Below are 21001 nucleotides of genomic sequence, written 5' to 3'. Positions count from 1 at the left end.
GGGAAGCAGGGACGTGGCGCGTTCACTGTAGCATGGGAAAAAATAGGAGAGGAGAGTTTCTCGCTGGATATAACCGCTCACTGTAAACGTCAGCAATGGACGATGAGGATAATTTAAAAGTAAAAAAAACAATTTGTTCACTTATCTGTGCGAAAGATGACCAGGAGCAATCGTAATCAGCCGTAAAACTACGCGGTAAACCTTCCTTGAATACTCTTCTTTTTTTTTTTTTTTTTTTGCTGAAACTTGAAAGCTGCATACTCAAGTCTGGGAGGTGCCTGTGTGTCAGTTTAACAAAGCACAGGCGACATCAAGTGGTCCGTAAGCTTAAGTGGCAGACTGAGCATTAAAATTAAAGTCAGAATGATAATATTTACAGTATTAATGAGCTAATAATACCAACTCAGAAAAAATTAGAAACAAGCTGTTCTCAGAGTAAAATAAGCTCCCCAGACCACAAGTGAGAAAGCTGGCAGGGTCCGCCACATATAAACAAAGTAAAACAGTATTAAATTGTAATGTCCTTTAATGTCAGTTTGTTTATTTGGTTTATACAGTCATGAAAAAGAAGAAAGTTTGTTTATGTAGTTTGTTTAAAAAAAAAATTAAGATCAATGAAGATCTGTCTCTTCTGTTAAAATGTCTTCCCCAAAATTACATAGAGTACGTTTAATTCAAATTTTCATTTAGTTAAAAACACATACACATTAACAGCAATATGCAGAATGGTCATATTCAAATTATTTTACAGATTATATTATTGGACTATGTTAGCCCAGTGATGCATATCAAGGTGGGGCTAGTTATTATCGACTTGTATGGGTTAAGCATCCACTGCTGAGGCCCAGAACTGGACAGCAGACATGCAATGAATCCCAGAGTATGCAGGACAGATGTTACAGGGTCACTCAGGGGATATCACTGCAAATGTCATGTTTTGGGTCAGTAGCCTGATGCAAGTTAATCTGGCCACAATTGCTGAATGGATTTGTAATGCTACGATAAGAGCAGGTTAAAGTACAATTTCATTGTTGATGTATTGTATAGGGAGATGCAATCAAAAGCAGATCAACAGGAACAATCAAAAAAACAACATCAAATGATGCGGCAAAGAAAACACCAACAATAGAACATTACTAAGCAGCACTGATCCAAATGGCAGAAAGATGATAATGCAAAATAAAACAAGGCAGAAAACCGTATCTAAATTTCCTTTTGCTCTTCAGCATCTACTTTGAAGTTACTCAACAGGCTGTGATATAATTTATCACAGTGAATAGAAACTGTGTTGCTGCAACGATTCCTGGAAATCTCCAAGTCTGAACATCAACCAGTTTATTTCCCTGCTCCCAGTGAATAGAATACTCCACTTCAGGTCAACCGTGGGTCCCCAAAACGGTGTCCCTCCTCAGGGGCCTCTGCACGTTCACAGTGCTGGGGTCACATTCCAGCATCTCTCTGATCCAATCATCATCCAGCGCTCCCTCTATGAACTCCTCCAGACTGATGATGGCTACAGTCAGACATAACAAGGGCAGACAGTGATTACAGACAAAGAGCGCTGCAAGGTAGACAAAGAGCTTTATGGTTGTTAGTGTTATCTAAACACAGCCAATAAAAAAAAAAAATAAAGTATATAATCTATGACAGGAGAATGTTTGATGTCTTTCTTGTTTTCTAAAATGTAAGCATTACATGGAGGCAAATGTATATTAACAACCTAAAATGGATCAAATTTCTGAACTCTGCCAAATGTTTTGCAGCTCTGTTTTCCATGTGGTTCGACATAGAACAGTCTTGAAAAACATATTGTTATGTTTATAGCTGTTAACTGTATGTGGTTGGTTTTTGAAGGGTGAAAACGCACACTAGGTGTCCCATCACTACGAGGGTGAGTGTGATTTGGTTCCAGGCGGAAATAACACTATACCATGACTTCAGGCAGAAAAGGGAAAATCATTTCCTCACCGTTATTGTCTTTATCTAATCGCACAAATATCCTGTTGGTACATTCTTCAGCAGTGAGTGAGTTGGCTTTGGTCAAAGCAGCCGCTACACTCATCTTATAAACGGCCTGTGGACAAAAGGAAACACAGTTGGACTGAAAGATGCAGCATCTGTCATCTCTGTAGTTGCAGTTGGAAATGTTGGAAAGCACACACACACCTGCATGATCTCCAGCATTTCCTCCCTTGTAATGGCTCCGTCGCTGTCTTTGTCATACAGCCTAAATGACCACTGCAGCTTCTCCACAGCTGAACCATCAATAAGCATGCTGATGGCCATGACGTACTCCCTGAAATCAACCACCCCGTCCTGGAGAAAAGCAGCCTCATTAGCATCTGTTGGTTTGTTATTCCCTTTTTCTGGTTGTTTTAAAGGTCTGACATTTAAAAAGTGAGGTTTTCTGGTTTTTTTTAAATTATCATAAAGCAGGTCTGGGTGTTATACAAATACTTTGAAAATATCAAGTCAATTAATCCAAGGAGAAGGTTGTGATGTCACAAATAACACGTCAGCACCCTCAGCCATGCCCCCAGCATGACTGTGTTTGCAAAAAGATATGCATATGTAGGGTGGAAGTAACGGAAAGTAATTTATATAAATGAAAGTGTTGAAAATGCATGTCAATTTAAAAATTTAGTGATAAATGATCAAGTGATTTGATTAATTTGAAGCCATTTTGATTAAAAAAGTTGTGATAAGATGAAAACAGAGCCATGCTTTAATATTTTCCCTGTCTTATATTCATCACTGACAACACAATAAAGCCATTTATCATTTAAAGAAAGTGGCCTCAAGGGTGGGCGTTACAAAATATAATAAACCGAACTGGTATTTATCGGTTTACAGCGAGCAATTTTTGTCCCCTCCGGCCAAAATGTCAATCAATGGAGGCAACAACTCAAGAGAAGGAAGTGAGAGAATTCATCTTCATCCTACAAAAACCGACCATGATGTGCTTCACTTTCACATCAACTGGCTTTTGTCATTTACCAAAAATGTGCGATAAATGTCTGTTGGGTGTTGAGAATGATGAATGAAAGACAGTAACACAGCCCAGTTGATTATCGGATCAAAACTTAAAATAAATAAATAAATAATATGTCTTGTTACTTCCACCCTTGAGATAACTTTCCTTATATGATAAATTAATTTTTTTTATTACCCCTCCATTTTTATAATAACATTTTTGTTACTTATACTCCTTCTACGTTCAGGCCTGTGGGAGCTGACCAATCAGAGCAGACTGAGCTTTTCAGGAGGGGGGAACTTAAAGATACAGGCACTAAAACGAAGGACAAAAGCAACAAGTTTTTTGTTTTTTACAATACAGCATACAAACATTTTCCAGAAGACGCTCATAATAAAAGTATAAACCTGATAAGGAGCATAACATGGGACCTTTAACTTTATGATGCATCATTATGATAAAACATTTATCATTGCCTTGTTCGTGCTGTAGGATTCCCTCCAGACTCATCAGAGATAAAATATGGCGTCATTGAGTAATTTTCTTACCCTATTACTGTCCAATGTGCGGAATATCTGTTCTGCATACTCAGCCGACTCACTGCCCACCGTCCCATTGCAGAAATGCCTTTGAAACTCATGTAGAGTGATCAGACCACTTGGACATTCATTAATAAACTTTCTATGACAAAACAACAAAGAATACATTTTTTTTTAATAAAGAGAAAAGTTGTTGTAATACACAAGAAGATATAGGTACAGTTTGGAAGAAGGGTCAGATTTGTAGCAGAAGACACGTGTCCTTTTTTTTTTATTATTAAGAATTAAGAGAATTAAGGTCAAGCCATCCCCAACCTGTGGAGATTACACGTGTTTCAGAAGCTTGTGTACACCCTGGGACATGAGTGCTAAGATAATTAGGCTGAATGATTTTGAACCACTTCACCACAACATGGCAAAGTGAAGCTTATCTGCAGTGTGTAGTCATGAAGATAAAGCCGGGCTGTAGAGACACTATTCCTCAAGTTATACAACTGCTCATACAGGAAAAATAAAAGGAGTACAGAGATAAAATGAGAAGAAATATAAGAAACAAAAGGCCAAGGAAATGCTTTGTAAATTTATCTGGAAAATAACTACTCTACACAACAAAACACACCCACAGGTACTCTTCCCAAGAGTTGCTTCACCCAAAATCTGCATACAAGTCGCTCCTCGCAGCTCAAATGGGAGCTTAAAATGTTTCCACTCCCTTTCCCCTTTCATTTAAACAGACATCTTCTACCTGAATACACATAGAGCATGGTATTATTATCATACCAATAATAATGTCAGGGCCAAAGGAAAATCTTACCTGAACCACTCGTACAGCTCTGTAACATAAGACTCCCCTCTTCTACAAGGTAAGGTAGCAGCTTGGCCCATTCTGTAAAGGAGCAGTAACAGCTCTGTGTTCACCACAGACTTAATATACACAACAAATCCCAGCTTATGCCACGCTTTCTTAATTGCACCGACCACTACCTTATCACATTTGACAAATTACTCAGCGCTAATCTCCTCAGAGGGAGGGGGGCAAAAAGGAAGGGCGCAAGTGGGTTCAGTAGACGGCAAATGTAATTACTCAGAAAGCAGGCGACTGCTTCTCAATCTACCTCACAGAGAACAGAACAATGCAGAAGGGAAACTGTTCTCACAGTCCTTCTGTTTGACAGATAGTTTAATAACATGCCCAAAGTTCCTGTTGAGGGTTTAGTAAACTAATATTTATTAACATGACAACCTGGGGAGACAGCCCAGACATGCTGATAGCAGCAGCAATAATGCATTAGACACATACAGTAAGTGCTTCTGCTGGGGCCCAAAAATCAAACATCATCATCAAACAATGAAGCTATAAATTGGCAGGAAGTGGTACAATGGAGGCAGTAACAAGGTCCCAACAGTCCAATGTAAGCCCAAAGGTCAAAGTCCCTCCTCCTGTGCAGTGACAGTTGGCTGTGTCAGTGTACGCACAACACAAACACCAGTCTGTCTTAATTTCCCCAGGTCTAATGATGCAACAAATAATAATAATTAAAAAAAACTAACAAAAATCGATACAAACACAGCATGCAACGAAACACACAGCAGGGCATGAAATCAAACATAACATTCCCTATCTTACAAAATCTACTGTTTTCAAATAAACTGAGACAAATGCGAGAACAATATTTTAGCTTTCTGGGGGAAATTACAGCTACAACAGTGCAATGATTGGACAAGAAGAACGGAAACAAAATAAAACACAAAATGGACTTTAAAAAAAGACCAGCCTGCGTCTATGGCACGCCTCCATAGCTCCGGTTGTTTGGTCAGGTAGTGAACAACTGTTCTTCCACTTCATTCATGATGTGCACAGCATGCCATGTTGCATCAAGTTAATCCAATGATACATTGTAGCCCTCCTTTCAGTCTGCTGAGGTGCCAGGTGGGGAGGCGGTCTCTGTAAGCAACACAGGGTTTATTGTGTGTCCGAGCAGACATGTCCAAAAGGCACTTCGGACACAGGCAGGAGGGTCCTCGGGAGTTCAGCCGCTCCATCCACTGGCTCCTCTTCAATTCAAGCATTTGGGAGAAAAAAACAGTACTCTTCATGATTCACAACAACCTTTTTCTATCCTTTAAAAACTCTGAACAGTCCTCTTGAGATGACTACTGTATATATCGTGAACGATGGCAGGACGTAAAAGCTACACAGCTCTATATAAAGTATACTTGGGCAGCAATACAACAACTGATGTTTTGACTGAGGGTAAGATGCACAGACACAGCCCACGCACAAAAACTTAGCACACGTATTGACTGCACTCCAGCAATGTACACTCAAGATTAATCAGGTAAAAGAAATGGGATTCGATAAAAGTAACAATGAACAACCCAAAATCAATGTGCCAACTAATATAGCTGGATTTCAGTGTGTTCTCATTTTCCTACCTATAGTTTGTAAAATTTGCATTCACTATAGTTTTGAGAAATGTTTTAAGTTTTCATTAAGAACTGGGAAAGTGAAGTAAAGTGAGCCAATACAATATTTTTCCTAAACGTAACCAAAGTGTAAAAACATTATATGGGTATTATATGATTGCCAATCATTTTACATGACCCATAATGCCTCAGGCTGCCACATAAATCCCAGGAGTGGATCACATAGACGTCATCACATAATGGCTATCAATGTTGTATTAGGAAAAGCCTAGATATGCACTTATGCAACGGAAAAACACAATTCCACATGAGGTAAATCGCAACGGGATCCATCCAACACAATCAAGTTCTCACCAAATGTCATTTTATACGTCAGAGTTATGGCTCATACCTTTTTTTATGTCATGCATGATATGGACTTGAGATATATATAGGGAGAGAAAGGAACATATCTTAAAAGTTAGAAGTTGTGGAATGATAGCTCTTCATAGGATTATCCCTTAATAAATGTATTCATAGAAACGAGTGCCTCTGACAGACTATGGAAAAAAACAGCACAGCTGAAGCTATGGCTTACCTATAATGCTGAGACAGAGATGAACTTACACAGACTCATCACGAGACATGAATTAACACAAAGTAGGAAGGTAGGAGGACAAAATACTGCTACAGTTACTGAGAACTGCGTCTTTGTATGTCAAAATAGGGCGGCTCTGTTTCCGTCACTCCCTGAGTTATCACTTCTACCACCAGACTCAAGAGATCGACCTCAAACATGCATTGATAAAATGTCACAAATGTGAAATAGACTGCTCCCAAACCTCCATGTCAGCACCTCTAAAGTACCATTTCACTGTGCATGAAGTAGAACTATAGTGCACCATAAATCCACCAGAACTGGCTGCTCTGCCACACATTTTGAGAAGATGGATCATTTCTGTCAGGAAATGTTAAATGTTTAGATCTAGGGCAAATTAAATCCAGGGCAGCCACATCAGGGGCTGAATGTCTATACATGTGTGCATTAAAAAAAAAATAAGAAAGTATTCTTCCTATACAAGCTATCCCTTTAAGACAGATTTGGCCTGAAGACATGGTGTTTGCAATCATACCAAATCCACACATATACAGTATGTTCAAGTCAGTGGACAAGAGAGGAGGTTTCTGGACCGTTTCCATGGAAAATGTTCAGATACTGACAAGTTAAGAGAGAATTCTCTGAGTTGCACATCATTAAGTGACTCTCAAAGTTAGAGGTTATGGAAGTGTGGTCTGCCGTGGTACACTGGCTACCTACGGCTTGGATCCTGAGGGGTCACAGAGATGGGCCAGGTTGTCAAGGTGTCTTCCTCGCATTTTAATTAAACATACAGTACCTAATCAAAGTACAACCGTTTAAAAAACATGAAAATGATTCAGTGCAAATTGTTTGTTTTTTTGTTTGTTTTTTTTTTGCATCGTGACTCCCAATGTAGGTACAGGGGAGAAATATAAGCAGGAATCCCATCACGTCACTGTCATTTTTTTGTTCATGGGTTCTTGAACCTCGTGAGGCCTCTTCAGTTAAACAGAGGATGACCGTAGATGTGAGGAAAGCAGTGAGGAACAGCGTTTCAGGGCAGGCAGACCGCTGTAAGGCTTTAGAGGCACATCCTCCTTTTGAAAAGGGGAAGCAGGTGTCAATCCCGCTCCCTGTTAGAGCAGCCACACGAACACTACACAGCTTATGTGGAAAAAGGTTACTAATAAATAAAAAAAAAAAACCTTTAGAAAAAAAGAGGAATGCTGTGTCTTTGAATAAGCATTCGAGCAGTTCTCGTCATCAAAAAAACAAAACAACAACTGATGGTCCAAGTGTTTTTCAGTGTGCTACAACGTCACACTGCAAGAGCAGATTCTATAAAGACCAGTGCATCTCTTCAAAGTCCACAGCTTCATCCAGGTTTGTGTCCGTCTCCAGGAGGCTCATGATCACTGCCATGGCTGCTTCATCATTGCTAAGACTACTAAGGCCAGGTCCAACCACGCTGTCCAAATCCAGCTGGGAATTCTCCCCTGAGGTGTCAAAAAAAATACAAGGTAATTGAGTTATTACAGGAAAAAACTAAACATGTTCCTGTAAACAAGTTTATCAAAAGAAAGAGTACCCATGAGTGATTCTCCTGAAAACGCAGCTCCCTGTGGCTCATCCTCTGAGCTGGACTTTCCTGGCATCTCCACGTCTGTTGCCTCTCCGTTTGGCACCTGAGACCGAAAAAGGAAAGGAAATTACAGCCCTTGCAGCAACATGGTAGGAGTTTAATAATGAGGGAAAATGAGAAAAGAAGCAAATCTGGAAAAGCTTTGATTACGCCTTTAAACTTTTGGAAGAAATTCACCATCATTTCTCAATAGAGTTGTGATTGCTTCACATTATGGTTGTTCTAACTCCAAGAACATTTTTTTTGCCATAGCTGAGAGATGTTTTAACAAAGGAGGCAGCAAAACATGAGAAACCAGAAAGAGCTTGAATAGTTAAAATGCCAGGTTGAAACCTATTTTTCTATATTTGAACTGTAGGTTAAGCAGGCTACATATAATGACTGGGACATATTTACCTATGATCAAAGACATGCATGTGTTAAACCTTACACTGTTGCTGATTTGATTGTGAGTTTGTTGACTTTTGTCCGTTGGTAGACTGAACGGGCTGACGCTGCCACTAGAAGGTGAAGAGTTCATCCTGAAAGCATCACAGACACAGATCAACTTAAAACTGCACAACAATAACATGAATAACAACTGATGAGCAAAAAGCTTGGAGGACATGCTCTGTTATGACGCCACACCTGTTGAAATCCAGCAGCTCATTGGCAATCTGGGTCCCTATGCTTCCAGCATAAATCATAGACCCAGGTGTGGTGGAGATGCCTGGTATAACCGTGAAGGACTTCTTGCCATCTTGTGACAGAAATAAATGTTAGAGGAGTAAAAGGAACAGACAAAGTGTACTTTACAGAGTGTTACGACACCACAATCTGCATCAGATCTGGTAATTTAATCAGACTTTTCATTTGAACCAACCTTCAGATGTCTTGGAGTTGCTGGAACGTTCAGACTTGTTTCCTGACCGACTGGTTCGACTGTTATCATGCCTTGTCACGGAATAAGAGAAAACAGGTTGAGCTGTTGATACTGCATATCTATCTCAGGTATTAAGACTTTTAGGTAATGCACAAAGAGACTGAAGCATGTACTCACGATATAACTGTGTTAGTTGACACTATGTATTCTACTTCTTTGGTCCATGGATTGACAAAACTAAACCACTGACTTCGCAGAGTGACAAAAGAGCCGTGTTTCGTTTTGAACTTGTAGCAGTTTGTCTCTATTTTCTCTTTACTCCGCAGCACTGTGGGAGAAAAATAGTGAGAGGACGAGTCACAGGACCAGACACATAGAACCGAACAAATTCAATAAATGATTCACTTTCAACACTGCAGCTGTGTTGTAAAATAAAATGTGATCTGAACGGGCCTACGTGATTAAAGAATGTAGGTATCACCTTCAAAGATGCTAATAAAGGATCCAAGACGTGGTATGAAGTTGCTAAAAAATGGAATTTACCTTTTCGATGTCTGTCAGCCAACTGCGGTAAGTCGTCTTGATGGAAGTACTCATAACATGATGTCCCAAGCAATTCTTGGGGAAGATAACCGAGAATGGTTGTAGCTCTGCAGAAGAAAGAGAACAGGTTAAAGTCAGACTCCAGTCAAATATGTGTCTTTCTTCTTGTTCCTACAAGAAGAAAGACACTACTGCATTCGTCTACCACCCTCTGGTTGAAATTCAGTTTTACCTTTGATCAACAAAGGTGAATTTGCCATCCATGGCGTAGCGTGTGACGAACTCAGTGGGTTTAACTCGGATTTCTCCGTTGACCTGGGGGGATGAGTGGGAGTGGACACGTCCCACTGCCACCAGGCAGCTGAAGTGGGAGCTGTCCTGCTTATCTGCCTCGCCCTCCCCATCTGCTCCCAGCTGACTGGTGGGCCAGCTGCGCATGTAGCCTGTACAGTGGACTGTGCAGTACTTCTGCGACTCTGTGGCACAGGTGGACACAGATCAAAACATGCATACAAAGGACTAGTAAAATGTCAGAAATATCTTTTTAATGTTGTACAAACAATATTAACTTGAATTTCTTTATCTTACTTTTATTTGGGGGATAATCATGCTATAGATTTGGGAATTACATTTCACATAATGCTTTAAGAGCCCGAAAATGGGAAGTATAACGTCTCCTTCGATTCAGGGAGGTACGCTATGGGTTACAACCTGATGCACATTTACTTTTATTACTTTAATTTGCTATTAGCAGGTCCTTTTGGCAATGTACCCACAGATGTACCAACAACTATCACTGGATTACATTTGATACTGACGAACTTTAAAACGTGATGGCAGTTTTATTGTTGTTTATTCACGACAAACATTGCATATCGGTTTAATGTTTGACTGAGTTAGGACTCTGAGACTGAGTGAGAGTTTTGATCAAACTGTGCAATTCACTTCACACAGTAGCACAGTTGATTTGTGATTTAAAAGTCATTTTTATTATTGAAATCAAGAGTGTAGAATTTGCAAATTTGTTCCTCATTGCCTTAATTTATTATTGCTACCAATGCAGCCCAGGAAACTGTCTGTAAATGAGTATGAAACTACTTAATGCTAATGTTGCTCACCAATAGCTGATAGTAAGCAGTGGCGAAAACATTGCAGCCAAAGTGAAGTGGCTTTCACGATATTGTCCTTCTCTTACTCTCTAACAATTTCCTGACTGTCTGTCCTCACTGCGTGCTGTTCCTGTTGTTGTGGTTGTGGTGCAACAAACAACACAGCAGTTAAATGATTGACTGGTTGCTTGTCTCTTGTAGCACTCTCTCTATTATCAAGAGATATGAAACGCTGTTTATGAGTTAGGGCGTATTCGTTATGTGCCTTCATTGTGGTTGGCATTTAATTAATTAAAGTGAAACGGAGCAATCCTCTCGTTGCTATTGATGAAGTGTCATTCACCAATTCAGGCCCAACAAAGCTTGAAGACCTCAACTTTACACCAGTACTTCTTGTGAATGGAAGCATTACTGATAAAATATCATATTAATGCCGAATAATACAAAACAAAATAATCCACTTGATGATGTCCCTACCTTTCTTTTTGGAAGTGCCAGCTTGGAATTCCTTCTCCTCCACTTTGACAGAAATTTTATTGTACTTCATGCGGCAGAAGAATGAGCGTCGTGCACCCGAACACAGCCGTGATGCACCAACTGGCAGGTCAGCCTGGACCTGCAGACCGGCTGGAGACATGACAGTGTTAAATGTGCTCTCTCTCTCTCTTTCTCTCTCTCTCTCACACACACACACACACACACACACACACACACACAAAATCACACACAAAAACAATTGCTTTACTTTTAGCATCTATTAGCCGTTCACGAGGGTATAATTCAGAAGCTGACAGCTGCTCCTTCACTTTTCCCATGTCCTTTTGGTGTATGTAATCAAACAGGCTCTGTCCAATCAGCTCCGCCTGTAGGAACAACAAACAGCTTATCAAACCGACCTAAACATGGCTCTCATGCTGATAAAAAATATATGTAAAAAACATTCTGCATTTAAGGCAATTCCGGCTGACAAACAACAAATTGAACAAAGTACATTGATTGTGGAGTGTTGACTCCGGAGCACACCAGATACTGCGCGGAGCAGAAATTGAGGAGATTTAGCTTTAGGTGTGAAGCAACAGCTCATTTCATTTTGAAAGGACAGCTTATGAACGTCCTTTTATGCCAGTAATCAAAAACATCACATGTAATGTGGTAGAAAAATATATCACATTACACCGTGCTCATTCGCACCAACATCAGTGTTTGCACATTTCATTTTAACATGAATTAACATAAAGTAAAGACATATTGATGTGCATTTTTAGTATCATAATGCAAATATCACCATCAATTTTGTATTTCTAAAGTGTACTGTTCGCATGATGCCAAATGTGTCACTACAGGCCCACACACGCACTTGTGGGTTCTAGTCCGTTACCACTGGCGCCATGACAACGCAACCCATCTGGTGTGCCCGGGGTTTCACATGAATAAAAATGCTACAGTTACAGTAACAAATGTAAAAAGTGTTACCCGACTATAATTTAATATCTTCGTGACGGACTCTGAGACAAAAACTATTTTCCCACGATCACAGCCCACTACAAACAGGAACCCATCCGCAGCCTGCACGACAAAGAAACATGGGGGAGAATAGGGGGATCCAATGTGATGACATGGTCAAGACAAAAGTAAGAGACCACTGAGTGATATGTTTCATTTTGCTTATATATTTCATTTTGTTTAATATAGTTTTTGAACTAAATAGAAGTATTTTAAATATCATGAACATTTGGTGAAATTAACTACAAGGAGAACAGTCTACACAATGATTGAAATTCAATGCATGTAACAGTTGTTTCTCTCTTCAGAAAAAAAATGTTTTTTTATGAATGACCTGTAAATACACTTTAATGTATCAAATTGGTGGAGTCACCCTTTAAATTTAAATCTTATCTGTGGCTTTTGAAAGAAATGTTTAAGACATCCTCAAGTGACTGATGAGTTTAGCACTTAACATTGTATCATTAAATCACTCAACAGGTGACAGAAACAATTATCTTAAAAACAGGTATTCCACTGCATTTAGTTTCTCAAATAAATAACCAGTTTACCTTGAGGACGAGGTGTTTGAGCTCCTCGTCTGGAAGGAATGATGGTTTGTAGTTGGTTTCAGAAAAAGAACTTCCTGAACCTGAAGAATAGACAAGAATGTTATGACGCCAGTCCAATATGAGATTAACACATTACATCTAGACATTAGAGCCGTGTCTCAAATCAGGGCCTGCATCCCTCAAGGCTGCATTTGAAGACCAAATGCTTCACAGTGGTGCGCCAAGGCCGTCCCAATTTGAGGGCTCCTTCAAATGCACCTGAGGAATGTGGCCTTCCTTTCCCGTGCGGTAAATGATCCAACTGTTGCATCCTTCGCCGCCCATCGTCTCCCAAGTTTTATTGCGCACTGGTGACTACGCTGGACACACGGAACGAAACCGCAGCTGAATAAACTTCTGAATTTAAGTATGGAGTTTCAAATCACGCACAAAAAAATAAGGGACCCCAATACTGTCATGGTTGCTAGGTGACAGAAGCGTCTCATTATGACTCAAGGGTAAGATCTGAGGGAGCTGGTGACGTATATAGGAAATTCCCTGTAGACCAGACGGTCTCATTAACAATGCCACTTGGTTTGGCCCACGCGGCCTAGGAAGGCACGGCTTTGTAGACCACATCCTGCAAAGGATGCAGCCCTGGATTGAGACACAGCTTAGGTTTCATGAGTAATTCCAATTTATCACAACCTGGATCTTTAAATCTTCAGCGTTTTAGGCTCTTGGCTCTATCGGTAATAATAATGTGCTTACTTAGTTGACTGTTAAGATCTAGGAGCATGGTAAAATTGCTAAAGACAAGTCAGACAAGAAACACGCGCAGTCAAGTGACCAGATCATCGATTCACATGGTACCTTTGAGAGATTTGAGGTGCTGCACAGCCATTCTGAGCACAGTGAGTTTGTCCAGCTTCCGGGACATGGGGTTACAAGTAGGGATCATGGCTGATAGTTTGTCAATGAGATTGTTCATTTTGTCCCGTCTCCTCTTCTCAATTTGGCTGTGCGGTTCCCTGCAGAGACATTAAATAACAAATAATTCAAATTTCAGACCATTTGCATCTGTGAAATGCAGCATATCCAAATTTTAGAGGGCATAAACAATGGATATTTCAAGGTTGATGGTAGTATAACAAGAACACAGAAATAAATGCAGTAGTGACAAATATAAGCTACCTGAAGCATTTCATTTTAGCATGTTGGTCGTCTCCATCTGACCTGTAGGGCAGAAAAACTTTAGAAATGTATTCATACACACGCACAATCGAACAAAATAAAACAGGTCAGCTCTCAAAGTCCTGAACTAGCACACAGTACCCTTGGTCGTCTTCCATGTCTGCATCAGGGGTGGAAGCAGGTTTTCTATCCCTGGGAAGAACATTCATAACCATCAGTATCAATTAGCAACAAACGAGGTCACTGGATGAATGAGATTTCCGGTGAGTCAAATTGAAGTAATCACACTACATACTGGTTGTCCACGCTGCCCTTGCGCTTCCGGGGCATCTCCATGCTCAAGGACATGCTACCAGCTGGCGACGGGGCCAGCAGGCTGCTCAAAGACATAGAACTGCAATCGTTTTCCTCAACCAGCACATCATCTGAAACACACAAGACAAAATGAGCCGTAACTGGTCATAAGGGGTGGGGATTTTATTTACAAGCACAACACTATGCTCCCTTACAGTGCAGCAACTCATGCAATACATCTGTCAAATTGCACTTTCTCAGATTCAAGTGGCTAGGTAGTGGGTTGCAAATACACATATACACTGATCTTAATTATGGTATATTTTAATGGGTTTTATAGTAAATTATTGTGAAGGAGAATGAGGCTCCTTGTGCATTTTAGCCCACACAGTCTGTAAATAGTATGATTTTGAGCATCTGATATTAGTTTGCATAATATGTCAATGGCAACTAATTTAAAAAAGGGTATTTTAAACTGTAAAATTAAATTACAGTGTGAGGCTAAAGCATAACATTGTCCTCACATGACCCAGGCCTGTTGCTTTGATAACACTGCTTGTTTTAGTGTTTGTTTGCAGTGTTCAGCCATAAAAAGCGCAATGTTAATAAAGATAATTCAGTCATTCATTCATTAAGCCCGTAAATGTCTTCGTGGCGGTTATGGAAAATGAGACGCTTTCAAATGATTTTTTCATTTAATTACTGTGCAGTCATCAAGTTGCTGCCACTGATGTCTTAGTGTCCTAAGTATCCTGTATAATGAAGATTTCCCCTGTCTGAACTATCAGTGCAATTCCTAATATGTTTTGTCATCATTTGCCTATATTTGTTAAAAACTGAAGACAACTCCCTGCTCTCTCCTACAGACACAGACACAGACACTTATATATAGAATATGTGGAGGCAGGACTGATGAGTCCGACTCGAACTCGTCAGGTGTTCTGTTTTTTATGTTTTAACCCAGCTTAAGCCTGACGCAGTTGATGTTAATTAAAGCCCTGAGTTTGTGTTACCCTGTCACGCAGTTGCTACCATGGTTACAGTTGCCTGTTAACACCAATATCACTTATTTTTACACTATATCTTCACTCAAAGAACTTGAGAGCAGCATTTCAATTAACATGACTAGCCTGTTCAGGCCCAACAGGTCTTTTTTTTCAAAACACACTGGTATTGGATTGTTACTCTGTTCGCAAAGTTCGTGTATTATATTTAAATTGGGAAGGAAAAAATTATATCTGTTTTTTTCTAATGTTAAACATTGAAAAGCAGATCCTCTTATTTGACTGTAACCAATATACATTTAACATTCATATAAAAATATGCAATGAGACTCTTATCTGAACAGTCTTTTTCTTTTTAATCGACTTACATCCTGAGTCCTTTTCTTGTGTTCATGGGGACCAACGACCGCTTGGTGCTAATCAGTAAAATCACCTGCTGTCATCTGAGCTGCAATGGAAACGTGTTTACTCTTTGCTCTTCTTGGCTCACGATTGAAGAAGCCTGGACTAATCGATGAGTCAAATAATCCCTTCAGCCCCCACATTACACCCCAGCTAAAGACAGTCCATCAATGCTGGTCAAACTTCAAGCAGAAACCTGCCTACAGACGATGCCTGAATGTTGCTGCTCGCCCACATGGATCTTTATTGCGTTAACAGAGATGATTAAACCTCGAGCGGCTGTTGTGGAGCTGCTCAGAGACTACGGACAAGCTCCACTGCCTCCCTCTCTGCAGCCTCTCCTCTATTCTGGCAAGATGTGGAGCTGCTGTGACTGTGTGATTAGTCATGGCCTCAGAAGTATGTGAGTGTATGTGTGGGAGAGAAACACGAGAGCGCTGCACGAGACCGATATCCATGGCATCTATTTTTAACTCCGCTCCACAGACCCTGTGACCCAAATAGCCATTAACAGATCAGCGACAACCTGATTTTTAATCCCGCTCCCCCTGTCAAGATCTGTGGGATTACAGGGTTACAGTGAAGGCAACTAGTTGACTGGACAACAGGCTGTACAGACGTCCCTCTCTACTGCTCACGTGTCCATTAGCTTGCTCATTCACTCAATCCATGAATGAGCATCTGCTGCACCTGATGAAAGCCACAAACCTGTCCTACTCACATTGTCACAAGTTAATAGCAACGTGAGAAAAAGGCAGATCGGTTTATCGTAATGAAAGTCAAGCTATAATTTGATCAACTTTGGTCCGTCATAGGAAAAACTTCCACCACAATTAAAAGGTATTTATATTCATGTGACCACTGTTCGCTGTGTGGTCAAACTAGGTCAAGAGCTGCCTAAGACCATCCTACTTCTCATTCATAAAGTTAATCATACACAAATAACTGGGATCTGCCCAGTTAGTCCACAGTCTTTGATGGCTGCCAACACAATAGCTTTATTTGATAACACTTTAGTCCCAGTAAACATTTATGCTATTACAACACACAGTTAACTGCATGCTGCCTTTCATACCGATTAGTGTGTTGTGATGCAGAGAAAAACATGTCCGACAGAGAATAAATGAAATGAAAACATATTTTTTTTATTATTTTGAATTCTATGGGTTGTATCTCCCAGGATACATTACTGTATTAAGGTGTAAACAGAGTCACAATGGTACACACATTTTTAGGTTTTATTTGATGAAGAGAAGTGAGACATTCTTGCTTTCCCTGGTGATTTACTTCACACAGTCTGGTTTTAAATAGATTTTAATCACAGTAAAGGCCTACAACAACCTTCAATTCTGCCAATCCAGTTCTACCAGGTGAAGAGCAACAACAACAGTTTTAATAATTATAGTAATTATAATAATTATAGTAATTATAATACACGTTATATCATTATTCTTAAATAAAATAATATTAAAGTGATTAACTATAGATTTCCCAGTTTGAAATTAAATGTTGAATACTACACATTGACCCCTAATCTAGCACCATATCTCACAGGGTAAACACATTTAAAAAGTCACTGAATAACACCACAAACACCGTTTGACCATGTTTTGTCATTAGCATAGTTATACAATCTTTCAAATTTCATATAGTCAATCTTGTCTCCAAATTGCAACAAAAAAAGTATGTTGAATATAGAAATAGAGCTAGATTTCCCATTGTTTGCAGTAGAAGAGCTGTCAAAGCAGTCTTCCTCTCTGTAATGCATTATGGTGATGTGATTTACAGGCATGCCTCATCATTGTACCTTGCGTGAAAAAAACTGGGTGGTTTTTCCTGTCTGTGAGACGTGACGGGACATTTTCATTTGTTCATCTACAAACGGCCCTTATTAGGAAGTTGCCGCCGCATTTATCTGCTCTGCTGCGCTGGTTTTCGGGTCCTTATCAAACTCAGTCTAATGACTGGCTGTCACAGCAGTTCCCTTGAGTTTGTACTGAACTTTGAAAATCTGCTTTTAGTTTTTATGCCCCTTGTATCTTAAATTTATGGTCTTATTTTTGTTTTTCTTAATATTTTTGTATGTTTTACTCAACATCACTGTAAATGAGGGCTTGCCCTCAATGATCATCGAGTTTAAATTAAAGTAATAATAAAACCAACTTGTCAGCATTTCCTGCAACACTAGCGTGAGTGATTATTTCTGATCAGGTCAACTAAACGATAATAGATGACCTCAACCAAGTCATGTGACCTAGATACTAATACCAGACAAGTCTTTTGATAAATGATAACTGGATTGGGGTGAAAACCTTCATTCATGTCCCTACAGGATGTTAAAGAGATGACTTGAATATTTTGATTAGACATATCCATTTCAACATGGTATAGGATTATCTGACTTGATAACTACTTATATAAAAGTAGGAAATATGAATTGTTCCATCCAGTCCCAGTGAAAGGTCCATTGTGGCATCTTCACTGGGCATTTCACTCAACCTGCCCTACAAATGTTTCTCTAATTCACAGATGCTTTCAAAAGCTTTCACACAAGCAACAACAGGTTCAAAGCCAACTAAAATGGAAATATCCTCAAGAACTACAACTGATTTGTCAATCATCTAATTGATTTTTACTAACAAAAATAAGTAAAAACAAAATAAGTTTAAAAAAAGTAAAGCTGTATTTATAGAGCAATTTTCTAAACCCAAGTTACAAAGTGCTTTACATCAGCAACAACATAAATCAAAATAATGTTTAAGTGAAATACAGAGCGAAGAGTGCAAACGCCAATACTTTTTTGTGTCTTTCTGGGGGAAAAACCACAACCCAAAACTGGTTGTAGTCCACATTGTAAATATCTTTAACTGCAGTTTGACAGCATAATGGTGCCTTTAGCTCTGACAAGAAACATTTCATGAGAAATAAGACTTTTTTTTACAGCAGTTTGAAGCTGAAGAAAATCAAGCTGAAGGTGTGTTATTTCACAAAAATGCGAAAACATCTATAATCAGACTGAAGCACAGCTGGTTTAACCCCAGCTTTGTTAGCCAGTCCCAGAAAGACACTGCTGCATTTGTATATATGTTGTAGCTCCTATATATATTTATGTAACTACCATGCAACAACAATGAGCACACAAGGCATTATCTCAGTACAGCACATTATCTGTTTCCTTAAACAACTCGTGTTACTTTGCTTGATGGAGTAAAGTCGCTGTGATTGACTCCAGTTGGACTTTAAGGGCAGCTGACAGCTAACTTATAGCTTCGTCCTAGCTTACATCGGACCGCCGGGTCGAGCGACCCGTTAGGCCCTAAACAACACCCAAGTTCGGTCGGAAATCACGGACTGTCAAAGTGTGAAACAACACCCAAAGTAAGAGACTGTCCCGGGCTGTAAAAAACCAGCTCTAATGGCTGATTGAGCCCGCTGCACTGGTAAACAGGCCGCGCTAACATAAGCTAAGCTAACATTAGCCCGGTTCGGTCGCTTCAGGTTCACATCAGCAGCAACTACACAAAATACAGTTTACATGTAAATAACGTTGTCACTGGTGGCGAGCGTGAATATAAAACCATATTGTACACGATACGGCGACATGACAAACAACGCGTTACATAAATGTCGTAGAGGGCGAGTTTGCTCTACTGATCTACTGACCTAGTTTTGAAATAGCGCAAAAAACTTACGGTCAGCCGGTGACGAACCGCCCGAAAACGCACCGCCGAGCTGCTCGTTTCTGGCGCCACACGCACTCCGGGTCACCCGGTACCGACATTAAAACTCCTATAAAGCGTGTTAATAGTGTTTTTTTTATTACCTGCCGGTTCGCCTGCCGCTCTGTCACCGTCGCCAGCCGCTGCATTCCTGGCCGACATGGCTGGAGCCGGAGCCGGTGCGCTGGGGCCCGGGACTCCAATGCATGGATGAGGCGGTCGACAACCCTGGGACGTCGCTGTATTGATAGGACAGGTTGTGTGTGTGTGTGGGGGGGGGGGAGGAGGCCGAGACGGCGGCACAATGTTGTGCAACAGCTTTATTTTTCCCTGTGTGAAGAAGAAAAAGGGGGGCAGGTCGAAGGAAGGTAGAGAGTCGGTAGAGAGCTGGGGAAACGCGGAAGGCAGGACAGAGTCTCCTCCTACCGGCGCACCGGAGGCACCGCTGCTGTTTACCGCTGCTGTGAGCCCTTCACGGCCGTCGGAAAATCCGAATGCGGGCTGATTTGCTGATATATCCTGTATTCGCACCAGGTGGCACTATTGAAATAATGATGGATTTAATTGAATCTGTCAGAATATATCCCACTGATCAAATAAAATACATGATAGTCAAAAATTATCATAAAGGGAAATTAAAGATTTATCAATAATAAAAATTATATTCACATGAAGTTCACACATTGAACAGTGCTGGATTTCATAGGCCTGGGAAAATAGGCCTAAAATTATTATTATTATTTTAAAATCTGTCTTTAATTCCTCCTTCATACATTTCCTTTTATCAGCTCACCCATGAAGACACTACTGTGCGATTTCCATTTCCAATAATGGACATGGGTGAATATCTATTATTATTAGGATCTTTAATTTTTAGGAACAACTCACAGTATTGCATGCTTTGGATTCATTTGCAAGGAAATTTGAAAAACACTTTCAGTTCACGCCAAAAGTTAATTAGCTTTAGACCAGAAATAGCAGGCTTCTACAAAGTTTGGTATGAGGACGTGAGTGTCAAACTCCATCAATGTTTCACAACGTGTGTCATGAAAACAAAGAGAGTGTTTATTTAGTGTGTTTAGGCAAAAAAATAAATAAATAAATAAAAATTAGTCAGTGATGATCTTTCTCTTCTGATTAAAATGTCATCCCCAAAACTACATAGTGCACCTTTAAACTTTCACACTAACAATTATATTGAAATTGGCTCCCCTATATTAAAATACTTCACATTGTTAATGATAATATTCAGCTGTGACACTTTATAATAACCATCATTAATAAATGGGAAATATATGAAAGGTGCAATATGTAAGAATTGACCACCTGTCAATTTCGTACTCCAACCATCAGTTGCAGCTTCACAATAAACAATTGCTTAATAAATTGCTTATAGAGCATTTCATTTGTTTGTTAATAGTGAAGTTACTATAAATTTACCATATGATGGTAATTATAAAGAGTTACAAAATCTGTTAATGCAATATATCGCATTATATAATAAACTGAAGGGGCGTGATTCTTCAGTTAATTCTTTATATGGTAGTATAACACATAAGATTTTATTTTAAAGGGAGTACTTCAATTTCAATTTCCATTTTTTTAATATCCAAGTACCTCTTCCACCACTGGCCTTGTCCACAAGCATTTTAACCAACACCTCACAGTAATCACAGTAGTAATTACCACACAAATCAAGA

General features: G+C 39.7%; 2 protein-coding genes across 2 annotated transcripts; both read right to left on the bottom strand.

The window, feature by feature from the left end:
- Positions 1-788: 788 nt before the first annotated feature.
- LOC141000731 (guanylyl cyclase inhibitory protein) lies at positions 789-4641 on the bottom strand. Its single transcript, XM_073471532.1, has 5 exons — positions 4328-4641; positions 3523-3655; positions 2167-2316; positions 1969-2074; positions 789-1513 (listed from the first exon to the last, which is right to left on the bottom strand). The coding sequence occupies exons 1-5, from the start codon at positions 4396-4398 to the stop codon at positions 1377-1379; spliced, it is 597 nt and encodes a 198-aa protein (XP_073327633.1). The 5' UTR covers positions 4399-4641; the 3' UTR covers positions 789-1376.
- Positions 4642-4717: 76 nt separating this feature from the next.
- On the bottom strand, positions 4718-19680 carry bmal2 (basic helix-loop-helix ARNT like 2). Its single transcript, XM_073471531.1, has 17 exons — positions 19406-19680; positions 14178-14307; positions 14024-14074; positions 13883-13924; positions 13562-13719; positions 12710-12789; positions 12129-12221; positions 11401-11518; positions 11133-11282; positions 9779-10022; positions 9547-9653; positions 9181-9331; positions 9004-9074; positions 8769-8880; positions 8572-8662; positions 8088-8184; positions 4718-7995 (listed from the first exon to the last, which is right to left on the bottom strand). Exons 1-17 carry the CDS (start codon positions 19461-19463, stop codon positions 7838-7840), a joined length of 1911 nt encoding a protein of 636 aa, XP_073327632.1. The 5' UTR covers positions 19464-19680; the 3' UTR covers positions 4718-7837.
- Between the last annotated feature and the right edge of the window lie 1321 nt (positions 19681-21001).

This window comes from Pagrus major, chromosome 8, assembly GCF_040436345.1.
Source record: "Pagrus major chromosome 8, Pma_NU_1.0".
Lineage (NCBI taxonomy): Eukaryota > Metazoa > Chordata > Actinopteri > Spariformes > Sparidae > Pagrus > Pagrus major.
Note: the sequence above shows the minus strand (reverse complement) of the source record. Positions and strands in the feature narration are given on the sequence as shown.